We start from the raw sequence: 17,836 nt of genomic DNA, 5'->3' as shown, positions 1-17,836 counted from the left end.
CCAGACAATTATAGGTATTTTCAAGAAACTTTTTTTCTGGGAATCTCTAAAATACAGTTCAAGCCCATTCCTTGTTCATTCTTGGAAGATGTCTGTTAGAAATGGTTAAGCAAGGACTTTTGGCTCCTCACAAGCAAGGTTTCTTATCTTACTTGGCTTACTGGGGTTTCCCACGCTGGATAGTGCCTACTGTAAATCAGCTTCTCCTTACCCAGCATATTTAACATTTCATTCTAATAAGATTCAAAATTCACTACGCCTTCATTTTTTGTGCCTGTATTAAAAGTACTGAACGTTCCCAGTAAGCTTGCTCAAAGCGTTATATAAGCTACTATAGAAAGATAGGTAAACTGTATGAAATTAAAAATGTGTTCAAGGTTACTGGAAGTAAACCTACAGCATGGGCTTTGTATACAGATCTGATTGTCCATCAACTGTCTATATTATCGTCCGATGTAGTAATGGTCCTTCTTTTTCCAGGGTGCACATGCAATCCAGCAGGTGTTTGCCCTGCCGTGTGCCCAGGGGGGGACGCAGCCTGTCTGTGTGACCCAGCCACCGGAGCCTGCCCCTGCCTGCCCAACGTGGTGGGCGTGACATGCAACCAGTGTGCCTCTGGCTACTGGGACCTGGCTAGTGGAAAAGGATGTCAGATCTGTGACTGTGATCCAAAAAACTCCCAAAGCAACCTGTGCAACCAGGCAAGAAAATTCCTCTGCTTTCTGGGAACTGGGGTGGTGGTGTTTTGGTATGGCATGGTGGGGACTCTCTTATAAATGAGGGTAGTTTTTTGTCGTGCTCCCTGAAAACAAGAAGTCTTTGGAAGTCTGCAGTTGGAGCGATGACACTTTGAGTCCTTATATCAAACTTGCTGTTCTAATAATGTGGCTCTACTTGTAAGCAATTTCTCTTTGCCTGTGTGTTTCTTTGTCAAGGGGATCTTAGGAATACTTTGTAAGAAAACATCACATAGGAAAAAGCTGCCTTGTAAGTATATGTATAGGGAAGAAGGAAGTCCAGAGTCTTATGAGTATTTGTTTTAAGTGTTTATTTTCATAAAGTAGCAGCTGTGGCCATTACATTAATCATGCCTCATCTATCAGAGTGCTAGAATACCTTTTCTCATCTTTAATTCCTGTGCACTTTTTAGAGCTAGAATGTAGAAAAAATAAAACAGCTTTTCAGAATAGAGAGGTAAAATTGTGGTCCCATGGAGTCACAGCAATTTTGCTATTGACTTCAGAGCACCAGGAGCTTATCCCAAGCTCTTGCTGATGTGCTTTCACATTTTCCTTTCAATATGCTTTCTATTTGTTCTACTTTATTTAATGGATTTATTATTTTTCCTAGCAAATGAGCTCTTAACCTCAAAGAACTACTACTGCTTTTCTAAGCTGTACCAGTTATCAGAGCTGTAATTCCCTGCAGTTTAATTTATTAGCTGAATTCCAAAATAAATTTTCTAGGGCAATGTGCATAATGTACCCTGGAGGTTTTCAGTTACATATCATGTAGTTAAAAGTTGAAATCTTAAGATGAGTACTTTGCTCCAGCAAAAATGAGAAATTAATCTGTTTTGCAAAGGAAAAAAATCCTCTCTGAGATCATAGTCACAGGATGAGTTCTCAAAGAGCATCTATAGACTGGAACATACAAAATCTTTCATATTAGTCAAGTAAAGCCACCTCTCAAAGTCCATTTTGTTTCCACAACCTTAAGGAGGAAGATGGGAAAGGTGGGACAATACTGTACAAACCATGGTGTTCAAAGACTGCATGCAAGCAGTATCACTGCAGTCCCCATACAGCCATATGACATAAGTCATAGGGAGAAAAAGAAACCCAGTAAATAATGTATATCCAGCCATATGACTCTGCAGGAAGTTATTTAATCCTAACTGTCTTTGCAGCTTACAGGCCAGTGTCCTTGTAAGCTAGGTTACAGCGGAAGGTGTTGCGATGAATGTGAGGAAAATTACTTTGGCAATCCCCAGACACATTGCATTTGTAAGTATTACTAAGTGGGGACAACTGGATTAGAAACTGACTCAGAAGAAACATTTACCTTTTATATTCATAGGGGAGATGGGACATACATCTAGAGAAGCAGGCTTTCATACATTTGTGTGTATGAGATGGACAAAAGTGTTTATATTATTTATCTATATTGTTCCTTATATGGTTATGATGGGACCATGGAAGTTAGAGATGAAGAGCCGTTAGCCAGGCGGTCCACTTTGCTCTAGCTCAGACCCCTGTTTGCTTCTTTTGTCTTGAAATGCATAATTGTACCTTTTGCATGTGTTAATCCCATGGAAAAGGAACGACTGAATGTAACTTGCCGTCCCTTTCTTGCAGCATGCAAGTGTAATCCGGAGGGAACCAGCCAGCCCAAGTGTGACAAAGCCACCGGCGCGTGTAACTGCCGTGCTGGTGTCACCGGCCGGTTCTGCGACCAGTGCGGCCGTGGCTTTGAGAAAGACTTTCCCTCCTGCCGTCAGTGTCATCTTTGTTTTGATCAGTGGGACACTGAAATTACTGCCCTCACTCAGACTGTTCAGGAGTTAATGAGGTTTGCTGCAAATCTTGAAGACAAAGGAGGACGAATGCCCAGCTGTGACATCCGCTTCAAAGCCTTTGCAGATGCCATTTCTGAAATTGAAAGAATTTTGAGACATCCTGTTCTTTCACTGAAGGCCCTCTCAGGCATCAAGGATTTTCAGGGCTATGTTCAGTAAGGGCTTAGCTGCTCCTGAAAAAATCCCTTGACTGAGAAAGCAGTCTTCCCCTGGGCTCCACCAGCCATCCCTATACATCAAGTCCCACTTCTGATCAGCACACAGATGCTGGAATACTAAGTCACTGTTTTCAGTACATCTATGAACAAAATAATCCTTATAGATATTATCTGTCACCCACAGGCATATACTTAAATGCTGGAATTTTCCAGTTCATTCTAAGGGTTTTCTAAATAAGCCATTACAAGTAAATGTTTCTGCTTATTTAGAAATTTATCTCTTGTCCTTTAAAATATTGTGTATCTCGGTTCTGGTTTAAGAATAATCCGGTCTGACTTCTGCATAACTGCCATTTCCCTTTCAGACAAAAAGTTGCACAAATGGATCCCCTTCACAGTACACTGTATGAGTTTCCTGACCTTAACCAGAACATAGAAGACATTGCGGAAGAAGCTGACCTAGTGTATGAACTTCTACAACAGAAAATACATCTTCATCAAAGCTTTCATTACTTGAATCTCAAAGGTAAGGCAGCCAGCAATTAATTGAAATAGGTGAACATTTTCCATGAAATTTCAGAGTTTTTTTCTCACCATCGAACCGTACAATATTTCAGAGATCCCTAGATTTTAGTTTCCCATGGTAGTGCAAAAATGTAAATACTAACAACATTTTATACTGACTTTCCAAACTCCCTTTTTTCTTAAAAGGACATGATTTCTAGCATCCTAAATTTCAGATGCATGTGCCAGGGTCACTTCAGTCAGAAGTCTCATGAATCCTGATGTTTACATCAGGATTTAAAAGCCACCCAGTTTCACAGTGTAGGCTCACAGCTCATACAGTAGTACAGCAAAGGACTTTCTCTCCACTTCTGACTCCTCTTGCTCTTAGCAATACTTAAAGAATGCTGTACAGCCATGGTTTGTTTAATTAAAGCAGAGAGTCATAGTGCAACTTCTTAGTGTTCCCATGGGAAAATACATGACTTTATGTGTAAGGAACTAGCTCTCCATCATCAAAAAATGTGAAGTCAGAACCGAGTTCCTTGGCATTTTTGAAAGAATTACACTGTCTGTGCTTGAGCTAAGTATAGTATCCATCAGCTGCTAATAGCAGTAATGACAATGTCACAGACTGATTTCTGGAGAAAGACAGGGATGTATCAGTCAGGGATCTTGAACAGATGCTAGATCATCCACAGTGGCAGGAGATTATCATCAGTATGCTCTCCAAAGAGATAGCTGCCAAGATACGAACCCCCAGAAGATAAGGTGTGCACCACAGAAGACGCAAGCTACAGGCAATGCACTCCCATTTACAGCTCCTCTGTGTTTTATTCGGGTGAGAAAAATATTGGCCTAGAGAAGATGGAAAAAAAAGAAGGAAAAGTCAACAGAATACAAAGCTGAGGGAAAGGAAGAGGGGAAAAGAGGGATTAATTAAGATTTAGGGCTCCCCTGCCCTGTTGTACTTGGCAGTGCCCCCGGGGCCAGCTCTTCCGCTCAGGTCCCTGCGCGAGCAGTCAGCACAGCTCTCCCAGGCTCCGCTTCCCAATTCAGCTGAGTCTTGTGCAGACTCTGAGAAAGGCAGGAAGACAAAGAAACAATAAATCCCAGGGAGGTCAGCGGATGCACAGCTGAAGCATCCATGGTGCTCTCTGGTCACGTTCCAAACCCGCTTCGTCTTTTGGCCTCAGGAGAGGGATAAACAGCCCTATAAAAAGTACACGGGGGTGTGGGGAGGGGAAGACCTAGAATTTAAGCTGAATTTCTGGTCAGGGCCACAAATACTCATTGGTCCTGCTACCAAGCATCTAACAGCACAGAAATAACATTTCCCTCAAGATAACCACCTTCTCCAATACCCAGGAGAAAGCCTGGCTCCCTTACCCCATCTTCCTTTCTGGACCAGCAGCACGTCCTAGGTATGGCTCTGTCTGCTTTTTCCTCTCTCATTTTTGCTGGGGTAGAGCAGGATATGGCCACGTACACCATCTGGGACACATTTGGTACTTGTGTTCTAGACACATGTGGGGAATGGGCTCCCACCTGCCTCTCTTTGCCAAGGATCAGGACTTGGAGGCTTCCTCACAGGCACACATACAGCCAGCTGACCTGGAAATGTCAGTATCTAATAATGAATTAAAATCACCGGAAAAAACAAGATACAAGTGTCCTTAAAACAATGTTTGCAGTTTATGAGATCTCATTAAATTATGGCTTTCCAGCCTTGGCCCCTGGCTTTGCAGCCACTGTGGTATGGTAATGCAGTGAGTACAGCTTTCTGGGCTGTAAATCAAGCCTGTGCTAAGACTCTGTGTTTAATGTAAAGGAACTTGGAAGCTCTACAGCTCCATCACAAACCAAGCACGAAAAACGCATTTGGGCCACTTAATGGAGAGCTGAACCACTGTAAAATATTCCTGTGATGGAACTGTTGCAGAGAAAGAAGTCTCTGGCTTAGATACGGAGTTACAGCAGCCTCTTGCCAGGTATTTTGTATTAGGAGCTAACTTTAAACTGTACATTGTTTCCAAGAGCTACAAGGTAAAATAAATAGCCCTGGTTTCACACGATAACTAAACATTGTTCAACTTCAAGCAAGGCCAAGTACTTTAGAGGCTGATTCAAAGCATGCAGGACTTGATGAGTGCCTTATCATTGACTTCAACTAGTAACTGAGTCAGTTACCAGCACAAAGAGGGATGTTAATCAATGACCTCTAATGCTTTTTCACTGCCCACACATCAGTTCTGGCTCATTGCACGTACTTCTGCCTGGGGATCTGGGGTCAACTTTGGGTTCTCTGGAGACCTGGGAAGCCTCAACAGCAGCAGCTTTAAATTATGTGTTTTGCAAAAGGCCTGAGTCCTTTCCTTAGTCTATTAATCTGCAAAAATTGTAATATTCTCCAACCCTTTTGAGTCTGCTTAAGAGAAAGCTTACGCTAAGCAAACAAGAAAGACTCTTGCTGGAAAGTATTTTTTGCCTGGCCTACAAGCTTTACATGGAAATGCTTTTTTTTTTTTTTAATGCATCAACCCTGAAATTGGATTTTCCAGAGCCAAAGAAAACTCATAAATTCCCATTTGTAATCTAAATTTTGGCCCCAGTTCAGCAGACCATTTAACTTTTGGGTGCTATGCTGAACAGACAGCACAAATGCTTTCCTGACTCACAGAGAGCTGATCATTTCATAGGGTTTACAACTGGCAGAAACAGTTCTCCTGCCTAAACTGCAAAACAGCATAAATGGCAGGAACTTTATCAAATCAACAACAGCAGCAATGCATGAGCTACTGATAAAGGCAGATCAATAGCAGTTTTTGTCATTAACGGGATCCCCTTCATACTTCTATATCTTCCATTGGCTTTTCATACACCTTGGACTCTGAAGAATGACATGGGTTTCACTGTATTTGCATCTATTTTAGCAGGTTTTATGAGTATCAATAACTATTCCTGTTTGGCAACTGGCTAAGTAAAGGATTAAAAAGCTTGACTGAGGAAATGACAGCTCCTGTCGCTCCCTGCTGTCCCGAATCAAACACCAGTGACAACAAACGGAATCACCTGTCACTATTTGTCCAGAATTCACGTAAATATATGAATTAAATGCAATGCAAATACAGTCAGTACTAAACCCTATTTCTGTTGCTACAGATACCATCAGCAACATTAGGAAACACTTTGAAGTATCATTGCTGGCAGAACAGAAGACCAGTGGGACAATCCCTATTGTAAGATACTCAGAGTACACCAGGAACCACGCACTCGCTATGTTGGGCCATCAGGCCTTCAAAGCAGGCAATGTGCTGGAACAGCTCAAGATGATCAAGATCCCTGACGTTCAAAACTTGAATGAAAAGGTAGGTGCTGTGAATTTTGAATGGGAGCTGAACAAAAATCTCTTTTTTGATGCTGTTGGTAGGTTTTATTCTAAAAGGGTGCTTACATGCATTTTTAAATCTGGAAAATGGCACTTCCCTGGCACAGACATGCAGTCACGTCAGAAACAGCTGCACTTTTCAGCTGTGGTTACTACCACCCTTCTGGAAGCCATTGCTCCCAGGGCAGACCCAGCACAAGGAACTGTTTAAGCACTCACTAGTCGCAAGAGGATATCAGTGTAAATTCAGAAAGATTAACCCCAACCTCCTCCATCAGTAACTTAATCTAAGCAGAGCAACTTTGCCCTGGAGTGGATGGGGAGTGCTCACATATCCTTTGCATCACCCATGGGAGAGGAAGGGATTTCTGTCCTTGTGCAGGGCAGCAATGAATACCTGATAGTACCTTCAGCCAGCCCTGCCAGATCTGGAAGAGATCATCCATCTAGGCCTTTAGCCTCAACATCTGTGTCAAACTATATGGAGGGCTAGACATGGTACCATGTTGTGTGAGAGGTGATCTGGATCCGTTAGAACAAGCCATTGACCCATGAGCTGGATATGGCTAGGGGTCAGTTTCAGCCCTTTTGCCATAGAGGAGTGAAGCAAGGTCTTAGTGCAACCCACAGAGCCCAACAAATGGCTCCTGCAAGGATGCTTAGAGCCATGGGCTGCCTTTGCATCCTTCAAGCCAGGGGAGGGGGACCTATAACTGACAGCGACATCCATCTTTGGAGAGACCGAGACCACCAGCTCTTTGGGAAAAATGTTCAACCATTGAACATAGGTTCAATGTTCATATGATGTCAAACATCTTCCTCCCCCCAGGAGTGTATCTCAGGCCCCCAGAGGAGTCCTGACATAAGCATCTTCCTTATTGCAGATCTGTGGTGTGCCAGGACACCAGCCCTGTATCACAGCAGCCTGCGGGGGAGCTTTGTGCCGGGACAGTCACGGACTCAGGCAGTGTGGTGGCCCAAACTGCAGCGGAGCTCTCCCTCTCTCCACTGATGCCTTCAGAAAAGCTGAGGAGACTGCTGTGTTGCTAAATAACTTGACTACTCAGCTACGGGAGCCTGAGAATCAGGTGCTGTATGTCAAACCTACATTTGTTCAGTGAAATGGATGGAGGATGAGATTTGGGAGGTCACAAATCTACAAAAACTCACCTGCTCCTTGGACAAAGACCAGTCACATAGTGATGGACCCTGTCCCAACATCATAGACCTATCACAGTTCAGTAATGGGAGTATTAGGTGCCAGTCCCACCAAGAGACTGTGGCTCTAGCTATGTCTTCCTCTTCCGCATAGCTGCCAAGATCTCATGGGTCACGGTACCCTGTGCCTATGAAAGTTAGTGGCATCAGGCTAGTATTGTCTATATTTTTATGGGGAAAGATTCAAATGGCACCATCTGTCAGTAGCCTGAGTATGGCCCATGCTTATTGCAATGGGACTACTGCTGTGCATAGCGTTAAGCTCTATTTATACAACTTCATATTACTCTTATGTTTGTTGTTAAATAATTTTTACAAATAATTTCAAGACAAAGCTTTTCTACCCCCAGTGATGTTTAGAAGGGCATCAAGTAGTCGGCTGTACTGCACAGTAGCAGTGAAAAATAACTCAAGCAAAGTCTGGCCAATACAACATGTGCCAAGGAAACAAAACGGACAAATCCCAAAACACCAGTAAAGACAGTTTGTTCTTATTAACAATCAGAGATGATGCCTGTTACAGTTCTAGGCAAAACACATTTTCCAACAGAAATGTCATTCTGCTGTGGCTTTGTCCTGTCCCTGCAGGGTGCCTGGGCATCGATTTCCTCTTTTTAAAATGCACGCGACACAGTGCATCACAGCTAACGGGTTTAGAAATGAGCAATCGGGGCACATGCCTGGAACCCCAGGACACAGAGGGGCAGCAGCAGAAGGCATCTGCCGAGGTGGTGAGCACCAGGCTGCCAGGACATTGCTGTTGGCACTCACAAGCCTCAGGCAGCTCTGTGATGAGTGAAGTACTTCGAGATGTTTCGGAAGCAAACGCATCACCATTTTTCTTGTTGCATGGGGAAACAGCAAATCTCTTCCCTCCGTGGACTGCAGAGAGGCAGTACCTGTGCATTTCCTTAAAGCAAAGCATAGCCCCCAGCAAAGCAAAATACTGTTGGAATTCAATGACAAATCTAAAGATCTCATTTAAATTATCAAGAATACTAATTTAATGGCAAAATGTAACTTTGAAGACAAGCCTGAAACTCTACCTTCCTTATTTGTGTCCTCTAAAGTGTATTTTTAACAGCCAGTCCAACATGAAAAGGCATATGAAATTATGTGCCTTTTCTCTACTGAATCTGATCACTGACGTGCTGCAGTACTGCAATAGAAAATAACAGTCAGCACCTTCTTTTAGAAACAGAAGGGGCTGTGGTTTAGCAGTGGTTGCAGAGAGAAAAAAATGCTTGATTTAGGCTTTTTCTGAGGCTAGATGAAGGCCATGATGTAGCAACTTCTAGAGTTCCCCAAAGGGGTCTCCTACTACTTTTCAAAGCCACATCAAGTGATTCCAGCTGAGGCTTGGATCAAAATTATTTTTGTGTCAGAGCTCAACTTTGCCAAGCAATGATAGATAACCTCCAGAAAATGGCACTGCTATTTCTAATAATATTTCCAGGTTGAAAGCATTAGAAAAATGGCAGAAGACAGTAAGTTGAAAGGCTTACAATTTAATGGGCAACTGGCGAGAGCTAAGAATCAAATTGAAGTTGACGGAGAGATCACTAAGGAGTTCATCCGAAAAGTGAAAGACTTCTTGTTAGGTAAATACGCAAAGTTCTTTTTGACTCATTTTTAATATATATTCCAATATAATATAGCATAATAGACAGCCAGAAAATGATCTAGTTGTATACACATGAAATTTCTTGTCTATCTCTTGATCTGTGCAGTCTTTTTCAATCCCTTTTTTTCTAGTGTTTCTTTCTCCCAGCTGACAGTACTTTGTATTAATTTTCTAATAGATCTGTTATGTTCTGATTGTCATCTTTTATTAATGTGCTTAATTTGAAGCATGCAAGTAATTCTGTCAGTTCCTGGTTTATCTGAGTAAAGGACTAGTAAAATAATTTCATACAATATATAATGACCAGGCATGTCCAATGCATCCTCAAATTGTTATTCCACCCCCTTCTTCCAGGCCCATAAATAGAGGCTCTCCGTAGGGAGCGTGGGAATTAGGACACATACCACTCCATCATCTCCGTAAAGCTGTAACTCGAGGAATCAAAGGATTCTGGTAGAACTTCACAGCTCTCATAAAAAATAACAAACCAACCATATATACCCTAAAACATTTTCCACCCTTGCGATTGCAGAAAAATGCTGTAAGAAATGCATCCTAAGATTTTTTTTACCAGAGTTCAGATGTGGTAGGATTGTTTAATCTCTTGAATGTAGCTGATCTCATAAGTTTCTAAGCATTGCATGTTGGCAGTCCTTTGGCATTCATACCTCTACATCCAAATGGGAACAAGGGCATAGGACAGAGGACTTCCTTTGTTTGGGAACATTTAAGTTATTTTATTGAATTGGAAGAAAAACTCCATTTAAGTCCTCACAATTCTCATATCTTTGTTTGATAGCAATTGAAAATTCCACCTTTGACTCTTCTTTTGTTTCTTAGTAGACATATGGCATTTACTAACAATTATAAAAGCCTTTTTTCATTAATTTTTGCTTTGTAAATTGAAGTTTAAGAACAGTAACAGCTGAGATGAGTACAGTTACATTAAATCTGCTGTACTCTACATTGATGTGAATGGTAATTTTAGATGAATGTATTTCTACAGAAAATAGCTCTCAGGAATGCACTACTGTTTGCACAGTAAACGTCTTCTATTTAATTCTTGGTGAGTTACTTCGGAGCATTAGCACAAACATCTAATATGTTTCAACTGTTTTATCCCCCAAGGTCTTGTCTATAAAGGGAAGTGAGCAGAAAACAGAAGTGATGATGAGACTTCACAAGGCATTGACTACTCTTAACTCTGTGTGCCTGTGCCTCTTAGCAAAGAACTAGGACGAGCTTATTTGTAAGGGGGGTTGTCAAAATACATTTTTTCTACTGTAAATTCCCATCCTATCTGAGTCTGACCCAAGTTCCTTCTTTAGGTCAGCCTTTCTCATTAACTAGTGAAGGAACCACTTTCTCAATATTGTGGCGACTCCAGGGAAGGGATTACACCCACCAGCCGGCTTGGAAAGCTCCATTCACACCCTAGTCTCTCCAGCACCTCTTTGATCTGGGGGCTAAGGGAGAAATGGGCTCTGACACATCTAGCTGTGCTGTGCACCGATTTAAAACCTTCTGCAGGCTCAGTTCTACATCAGAATTTTAATAACCCAGTTCAAAGTGGGTTCAAATCCTCATTTTAGCCAGTTCTGACAACATTAACAGCAGTACCTGGAAGCATAATATTAAATTACAAAATGTTGGAGATAATTCTCTTACCCCCTTGCTGTGCCTGTCGGCTTTATTCTCCCACATAACTCAAAGGGTACGCAGCCGTAATGATAATTTACATTTCACTGGGAGGAAAGAGCCGCTTCAGGATGCCCTCAGTTCCATTTCTGTTGCAGATGAGAGCGCGCCTCCAGAAGACATTGAGAAGGTGGCAAACTATGTTCTGCAAATAAACCTTCCCATGACTCCACGAGAGCTCATGGGCATGCTTGGCAAAATCGGGAGCATTATGAACCACTGTGAGAAGTACAAACTGAATGCAAGCAAGAGAAACAGAAAAAGGGAGGAAGCTCGGACACTGCTGGTGGAGGCACAAGAAGCTGAGTGAGTAGGGTATTCTCCTACTGATGTGCCACTCCAGCTGGGGTGGCACTGTGCACGGTAGGACTGCTCCATACCTCAGGCAGTATCTTAGTAACACTGGAGGGAAAGTTCAGCTGACGGCAGATTTCAGCTTGCCATTTCCACAGGGCCTCTTCAGCAGGAACGAGCCATGGCCACTCAGGCTGCAGGAGCTGACGTGCTGCAAGGAGGCAGCTCCCGCCAGCGCTTGGCTCCCCTGCCTGCTGAGTCACAGAGGCCAAAACAGCTACTTACTTCCACATTGGACCTAGTGGAGCATTACATCTGGTTCACTGGGAGGTTTAAATATGGGCGAGACAGAACCAACAAGAATTGGGGAGGGAGAAAATACGTTCACCCGTGCATCTTCCTTACTAGCAGTGCACCACCAGGCAGCCTGCAGCATCCAGCCTCACCTTTAATACAGCAGCTTATGTGCTCCCACACAAAGTCCCTTACTGAGGCTTTGCTTTGCCAACTTATGAACCACAATTTTAACGGTTGTTGTTGGATTTGAGGGAGTATTTCTGCATGTGAGCATGGGTGCATTTGAAATGTCTTCTTGCTTTGCTCTCCACGCCATGATACTACACACACTTCTATTTTTCCACTACAGCAAAGCAGCTAGAGCTCTTCCACCTGTGGATGAAATCAATAATAAACTAAAAAATGTTGTGAAGTCCCAAGGACACTCCAAAAACACCTTCATAAAGTTAAATGAAGAGATACGAGGCATCAGAACACAAATCTCACAGGTATCTTGCTGTAAATCTTTCCATTTATTTACTACATACATTTTAGAAAAAAGATACTTCATCTCGAAGTTTCTTTAATGTGAACTTAAATAAATAAAACCAGAATGTGGTGCAGATATGACACCGATTCCATAATGTTTAAGGGTCTCTTCTCCTTAATCAGTTGACATTAATCTCCCTGATTACCATGCTCTGCAAGCTGGATGGACGTTGCATAAGAAACCACAGCTTTCAATTGCTCTGTTTTAGGCTGAGAACCAAATGAACAAGACAAATGACAAACTAAATGACTTGTCAGCAAAACAGTCCGAGATGGAAGACGAAATTGCCACATTGCAGGCAAAAATGCTGATGAACAAGAATCAAGCTACAAAGGCAAGAGCACGGGCAGAAGCAGCACACAAGCGAGCCCAGAATATTGATAATGTAAGCCCTTCTGTCACGTGTTAAGGGAAAAAAGATTCCCTCCATGTTTACAAGTATTTTTGATTCAGAAGTGTAATTGTGTTACCCTGCTCTCCTCAAAACTGTTAATGTTTTTCTTATGCCATGCAGTGTAAAATGTCGCAGGTTACGAATAATTTCTTTTTTATTTTAAGGCTTCTGGCAAATAACACTTCTGTTTGCTTGAATGAAAGAAAACATACACATTTCCCTGGCTACTCTGTGACATTTTTCCTTGCACTGTGTATAAGTCTCATAGTCACCATGGGCACCAGTAAACACAACAGAACAAATCACAAAACCAGATATTAAAATACGTGAGTGATGGAAGCAGCCTGGCCATTCATCCCATGCCATTCTCCTTCAGAGAAAATTGCTGTGAGAGTTACTTGTAGTTTTTGGTTGGCTGGATGCTTTTCAGTAGCTCCAATTTTTGAGAATGCAGCTAGAAATTTGCTAAATTGCTAGGAGAAACCAAGCACCCACCGCGCAAGCTTGCAACATGACCAAGCTTCCAGGTTATAAGAAACACAGTTGAAATCTAAACTGCAGCCTCAACAGCAACCTACATCAGTGGGGAATGGATTAGCCAGTAAATATTACTACAGCCAAAAATGTAAAAACGCCAATGTTGCTACAGATAATTCGTTAAATTTGAATTAAGCCTCAAGGCAAAATGAAATTTACAGAAAAGCCCTATCAAAAGAAGTAAAAACAGCATAAGCTTTAAAAATCTTAAATCATATTTTCTTTACATCCTCACCACCCCTTTAGATTGCTCCACTGGCAGTTCGTTTTAATTGATTTCTATCAGGTTTTGCAAAGCATTATTCGATGTACACTCATTATGGATTTTTTTTTTTTTTTAAGATTTAAGAGAATGAGAGATTTAAAGTTTGGTTCAAAGAGGATATTCAAAAAAAGTATAAAAATCTCCTTCGGTATGTCAGATTAATTATGAGATGCTCTTAAACTAAGTAATGGCATTTTGTTACAGGAATTTGCTGACATTAAAAGAAAGTACACAATTCTTCAAGAAAAGCTAAAAGCCCAAGGACCTCCAAAAGTAACACTAGAAAAAGTAAAGCAGCTGAAAGAAGCAGCAGAAAAACTGGCTGAAGAGACTGAAAAAAAAATTAAAAGAATAACAGGTGGTGTTCTTACCTCCATAGTGAGCGGTGAAAATTGTGACAGTCATGAATTAAACTGAAGTCCTTGCCCACAGACACTAACAGACTAGGTTAACCTGAAATCAGGTTTAAAACAATTTTACTGGTGAAAATCCCTGCTTGAAGCTACTCAAACAGTTTAAAAGTAGCTGAATTGATTTGGCTTATGTACTTTTTCTGACATAAATTGGTTGCTATAAGCAGAGTTTAAGAAGTGTCCACATAGGGACAGTGGTTTGTGATTTGCAGTGATTTGATTCAGACAGTTTAAAAACAGGACAAGCGCAAAACCTGCATAAAACTGCACTGCAGATTTAGCTGGAAGCCTCGATTTGTGCACTTGCTTTGGGCATTTGGACCTTAAATCTTCCCTCTGTGCTCTGTTTTTTCTTACATTACCGAGTGATGGCTTGTGTTACAGAGCTGCAGGGTAGCTGTTTTCCATCAGTCCATACTTGTTCCCCTTCAGACATTATCTCTGAGCAATGGCAGAACAAACCAGGCGCAAATACTGGCTTGTGGAGACTGAAGCCGACATGCCCTGGTCCTGCGGGACTGTGGCCATGAGACAGAGGGGTCATGGGCAGCGGAGACCAGGGCTGCGGCAGCCGTATCGGCACCAGTCCTCACACAGCCCCTCGGGTGTGTTTAGAGGGTGGCCAAAAACAAAGAGCACATCTCATGCAATTACACACATGGAACCTAATTCTGCTTGTAGTGAAGGTCTGGGCATTCCCACTGGGAATCCTTGGGCCTAGGATCCTGCCAGGCTCAACGTCCGAAAATACCATGTAACATCAGCAAAACTGAAGCAGAAACTTCATCCCAGTAGCAAATTCTTCAGGACAGGATCCGAATAAAGATTTTGAGCATATACCTTAAGGAGAAGCATTAAGAGCATCCCAGTCACTCCAAATGCCCAGATGATAAGTGCGTTGGAAACAGGCAGTGAATAATGTGGTTTTGACTCGTTACCAATATATTTACATTGGTGTAGCTTCACAGGGACCAGCAGAAAACACTCCTGTAAATAAGGGAGACCTAAGCCCATTACATCCAAATTGTCTAGGCTTTACACACATTGGTGGACACACAGTTTCTCTGAGTGTTTCCATTTAAACCAGCTCCTTTAAGAGCTCCATGTCCTGCCCCATGCTAGCTGATGGACAAAAGCACACGATGAGAAATTAATTTCTTTAAGGCTGTCATGTTTCTCTTGCCATCCGGAAGCCAGACTTTTTCCTCCAGTTGCATATATAACATTCTCCATTTGAAATGGGCTTATTGCCTCTAAAACTGCTGGGAAAAGAAATGCTGTTAATCCCTGGATTTTACTTACACAACAAATATGAGCATCATTGCATCTCTCTACTCTTCCAGATTTGGAGAAGAAGCTTCAGGACCTGAATCAAACCAAACAAGAAAAGGCAGAGCAACTGAGGCAACTAGAGGAACAAGTGATAGCCATTAAAAATGAAATCGCGGAGCAGGAAAGCAAGTATGCAACATGCAAAAGTTAGGGTCTGAATAGACCACCAGGTAAAATGCAACTGAAGCCTCCGTGCTTACCACTGCCTGAGCTTCCCAGCACGGAGGGCTGTCCTCTCTAAATACATCTGAAGGTGCCTGTAGTATTTTGGCACAGTGACTAATGTCATTTTCTCTTGGTTTTTTTGTCCAGTTGAGCTTATATGGAAATAGGAAATACCTTTTAATAAACCAGCTGATTAAGTAATCAGGATGTAGTCTTTGAGGGAGCTCTATAATACACTCCTGTGCACAGCCTAGGGCTTCTCGCTGTAGGGGATTGGAAATGCAAAAGGAGGATTGCTCAGAGACCTGCAGGTAACTGCCTCAAAGACAGACTCCCAGCACCCTGTGTCTTCTGCTGAACCCTTCAATAACCTGTGGCTGTGCCACGACCCCACACAGGGCCACACAGACCAGCATGGGGCAATGCAGATGAAGGGCTGCGGGCTTCTGTAGCCATCCCTGCTGACAACCAGCGGTGTCCCCAGGGTACGGTCACTCCTCCATCCCCATCTCTTCACTGAGACAGAGCAGGGGGGGCACTTGGAACCCCTGACCATGTGGGGGTCCCCCTATGTTCACTGAAAATGCACAGCGATGGGCAGTGCCTCCCTGCAGCGCTGGGCCATTGGAGGTGGGTGACAGGAGCCAATTCCCTAGCGCCCACTGGATGGCAGTGCACAGATGCTTAATGCCGAAAGCAACTTCAAAATAATTTCTTTGTCAATGTCCCTCCTGCAATGTCTATTTTTCTTATGCTTATAAGGGGTTTCCCACATTTTTCGTTAATGCAACCAACAACTGGAGAATAATTTCAGCTCTTACGTTTAAGCAGTTAGTCTAAAGGGCCACAAATGTTGAAAAACAGTTTCTCCAGGTCTTCTCCCACATGCAGCACTTCACAGAAGTCAGGGTTCACTCAGTAGTTTCTTGTAGCCATAAAGAACACAGGAATTGTCCTAAATTTTAGTTTATAAAGTATAAAGAAGGAGACTGGGGCTAAACAAATGCTACAGAAGGGCTAGGGTTTTAAAAAGCCTGAAGGGAGCTACTCCCCAGTTTCAAAATCCCACCCTTGGTATACATACTCCTGCAGGATGCTGAACAGACTAACAATGGCTTTTCCTCTGTTAAAACCAGTTGTGTCATTCCTGGCTGGACTGTCCCATACCAAGCATCCATCATGGACTTCATTCAGCTGGGGTGAGGATCCCAGAGCTGCTTCAGAGCCCAGACCACATCTGTAAAGCGAGGAATGCTCTGCAGGAATGTAGGGCTCTTAGCATTTACCCGTCCTTATGGCAGCAGCACCTCATGGCAGCAGCACAGCAAAACAATCCTTATCTAAAAGCCAGCGTTGTTTTGATCCAATGGAGATAAACTCTCCATGGTTATCACTCTGTGTTTAGGAGAGCTAAAGTAGCATTCCTATATGTGGTGGGGGGCTTGGGTGGGAATTGCTGGCACAGATGAGATTTCAGAGATACTCCTCTAATGCAAACCAGCTGTGCTCCAGGGCAATGTGCAACATGCATTTGCCATATAATAGCTTCTATTGTGAAAATGATGGAATCAAATTATAACTTTGATATAATCTAACAAAGACACCTGAATGCAGGTATGCACGTAATTTGCGGTTTAGCTTTTTCTGAATTTTAGCACTTTAAAAAATCATCTGTGAAGTGTGAGGCTTCTTTGTAAGTTACTAAGCTGTAATCAGACGACTGTATTTAGATTGACTTTGCCATAACGAAGTGGAGCGTCTCCGTTTTACTCAGAGCACACAACTCACCACACTGCTCACACGCGGGTCTCCAGGTAATGAAGGGTTTCCTGCAGGTTTCAATGCAGCCCTGCTGCACTGTACCTGAAACAGGCAAACTGAAGCACTTAGACAGAAATTCCCAATTGCATATAAACCAAAACTATTTCATTCATGGCTTTAAAAATCTGAATTCACAAGCAGAAAGTTGAAAGAGAACTTCCTCCTAAAATCCACTGTCAGCTGTGAGAGTTGCCATATGGCTTCTGACAAGCTGCAAGGATGAGAAATCTGTAAACACAAGGCAGTTAAACAGGCCTGGAGGGGAGATGTATCCATGGGGGGACACAGAAATTGCTGGAAGAAAAATGGAAACAGGAAGAAGAAAGTCGGCATGGAGTCTAACCTCCCCTGCCTTCCTCCAAGCATGCTCAGACACACAAAGCGAGCAGACCAGATGGAACCAGCAGCTACAGAACACCAAATCCATCCTGTGACAGCTTCTGAGGTTTACAACTGTGCAGCATTCCCCATTGGAAGCGGCGCAAAAACTTTTAAAGTGTTTTTGCAAAGTTAATTTGTGGGAAAATGCTGCATCTGCATCAAAAATACCTATTTTTAGTTCCCCCTGACTTGCTCTCTTGTGGGCAGAAGTGGCTTCAGAAAACTGTTTCCTGAAAAGAA

The 17,836-nt window shown here is 42.6% G+C and overlaps 1 protein-coding gene across 1 annotated transcript in view; it reads left to right on the top strand.

Moving 5' to 3' along the window:
• The window catches only part of LAMB4 (laminin subunit beta 4), a 44,124-nt gene extending 28,741 nt beyond the window's left edge, over positions 1 to 15,383 (top strand). Inside the window, 12 exon segments of the mRNA XM_030016438.2 lie at positions 481 to 701; positions 1,910 to 2,006; positions 2,358 to 2,733; positions 3,102 to 3,262; positions 6,403 to 6,608; positions 7,513 to 7,725; positions 9,303 to 9,447; positions 11,267 to 11,474; positions 12,109 to 12,247; positions 12,497 to 12,673; positions 13,689 to 13,842; positions 15,241 to 15,383. Of these exon segments, the coding sequence (XP_029872298.1) occupies positions 481 to 701; positions 1,910 to 2,006; positions 2,358 to 2,733; positions 3,102 to 3,262; positions 6,403 to 6,608; positions 7,513 to 7,725; positions 9,303 to 9,447; positions 11,267 to 11,474; positions 12,109 to 12,247; positions 12,497 to 12,673; positions 13,689 to 13,842; positions 15,241 to 15,380 (2,237 nt within the window). The 3' untranslated portion in view covers positions 15,381 to 15,383.
• Positions 15,384 to 17,836: the final 2,453 nt, after the last annotated feature.

Source organism: Aquila chrysaetos, chromosome 5 (genome assembly GCF_900496995.4).
Source record: "Aquila chrysaetos chrysaetos chromosome 5, bAquChr1.4, whole genome shotgun sequence".
NCBI lineage: Eukaryota > Metazoa > Chordata > Aves > Accipitriformes > Accipitridae > Aquila > Aquila chrysaetos.
The sequence above is the reverse complement of the archived record's forward strand: the minus strand, read 5'-3'. Positions and strand labels throughout refer to the sequence as shown.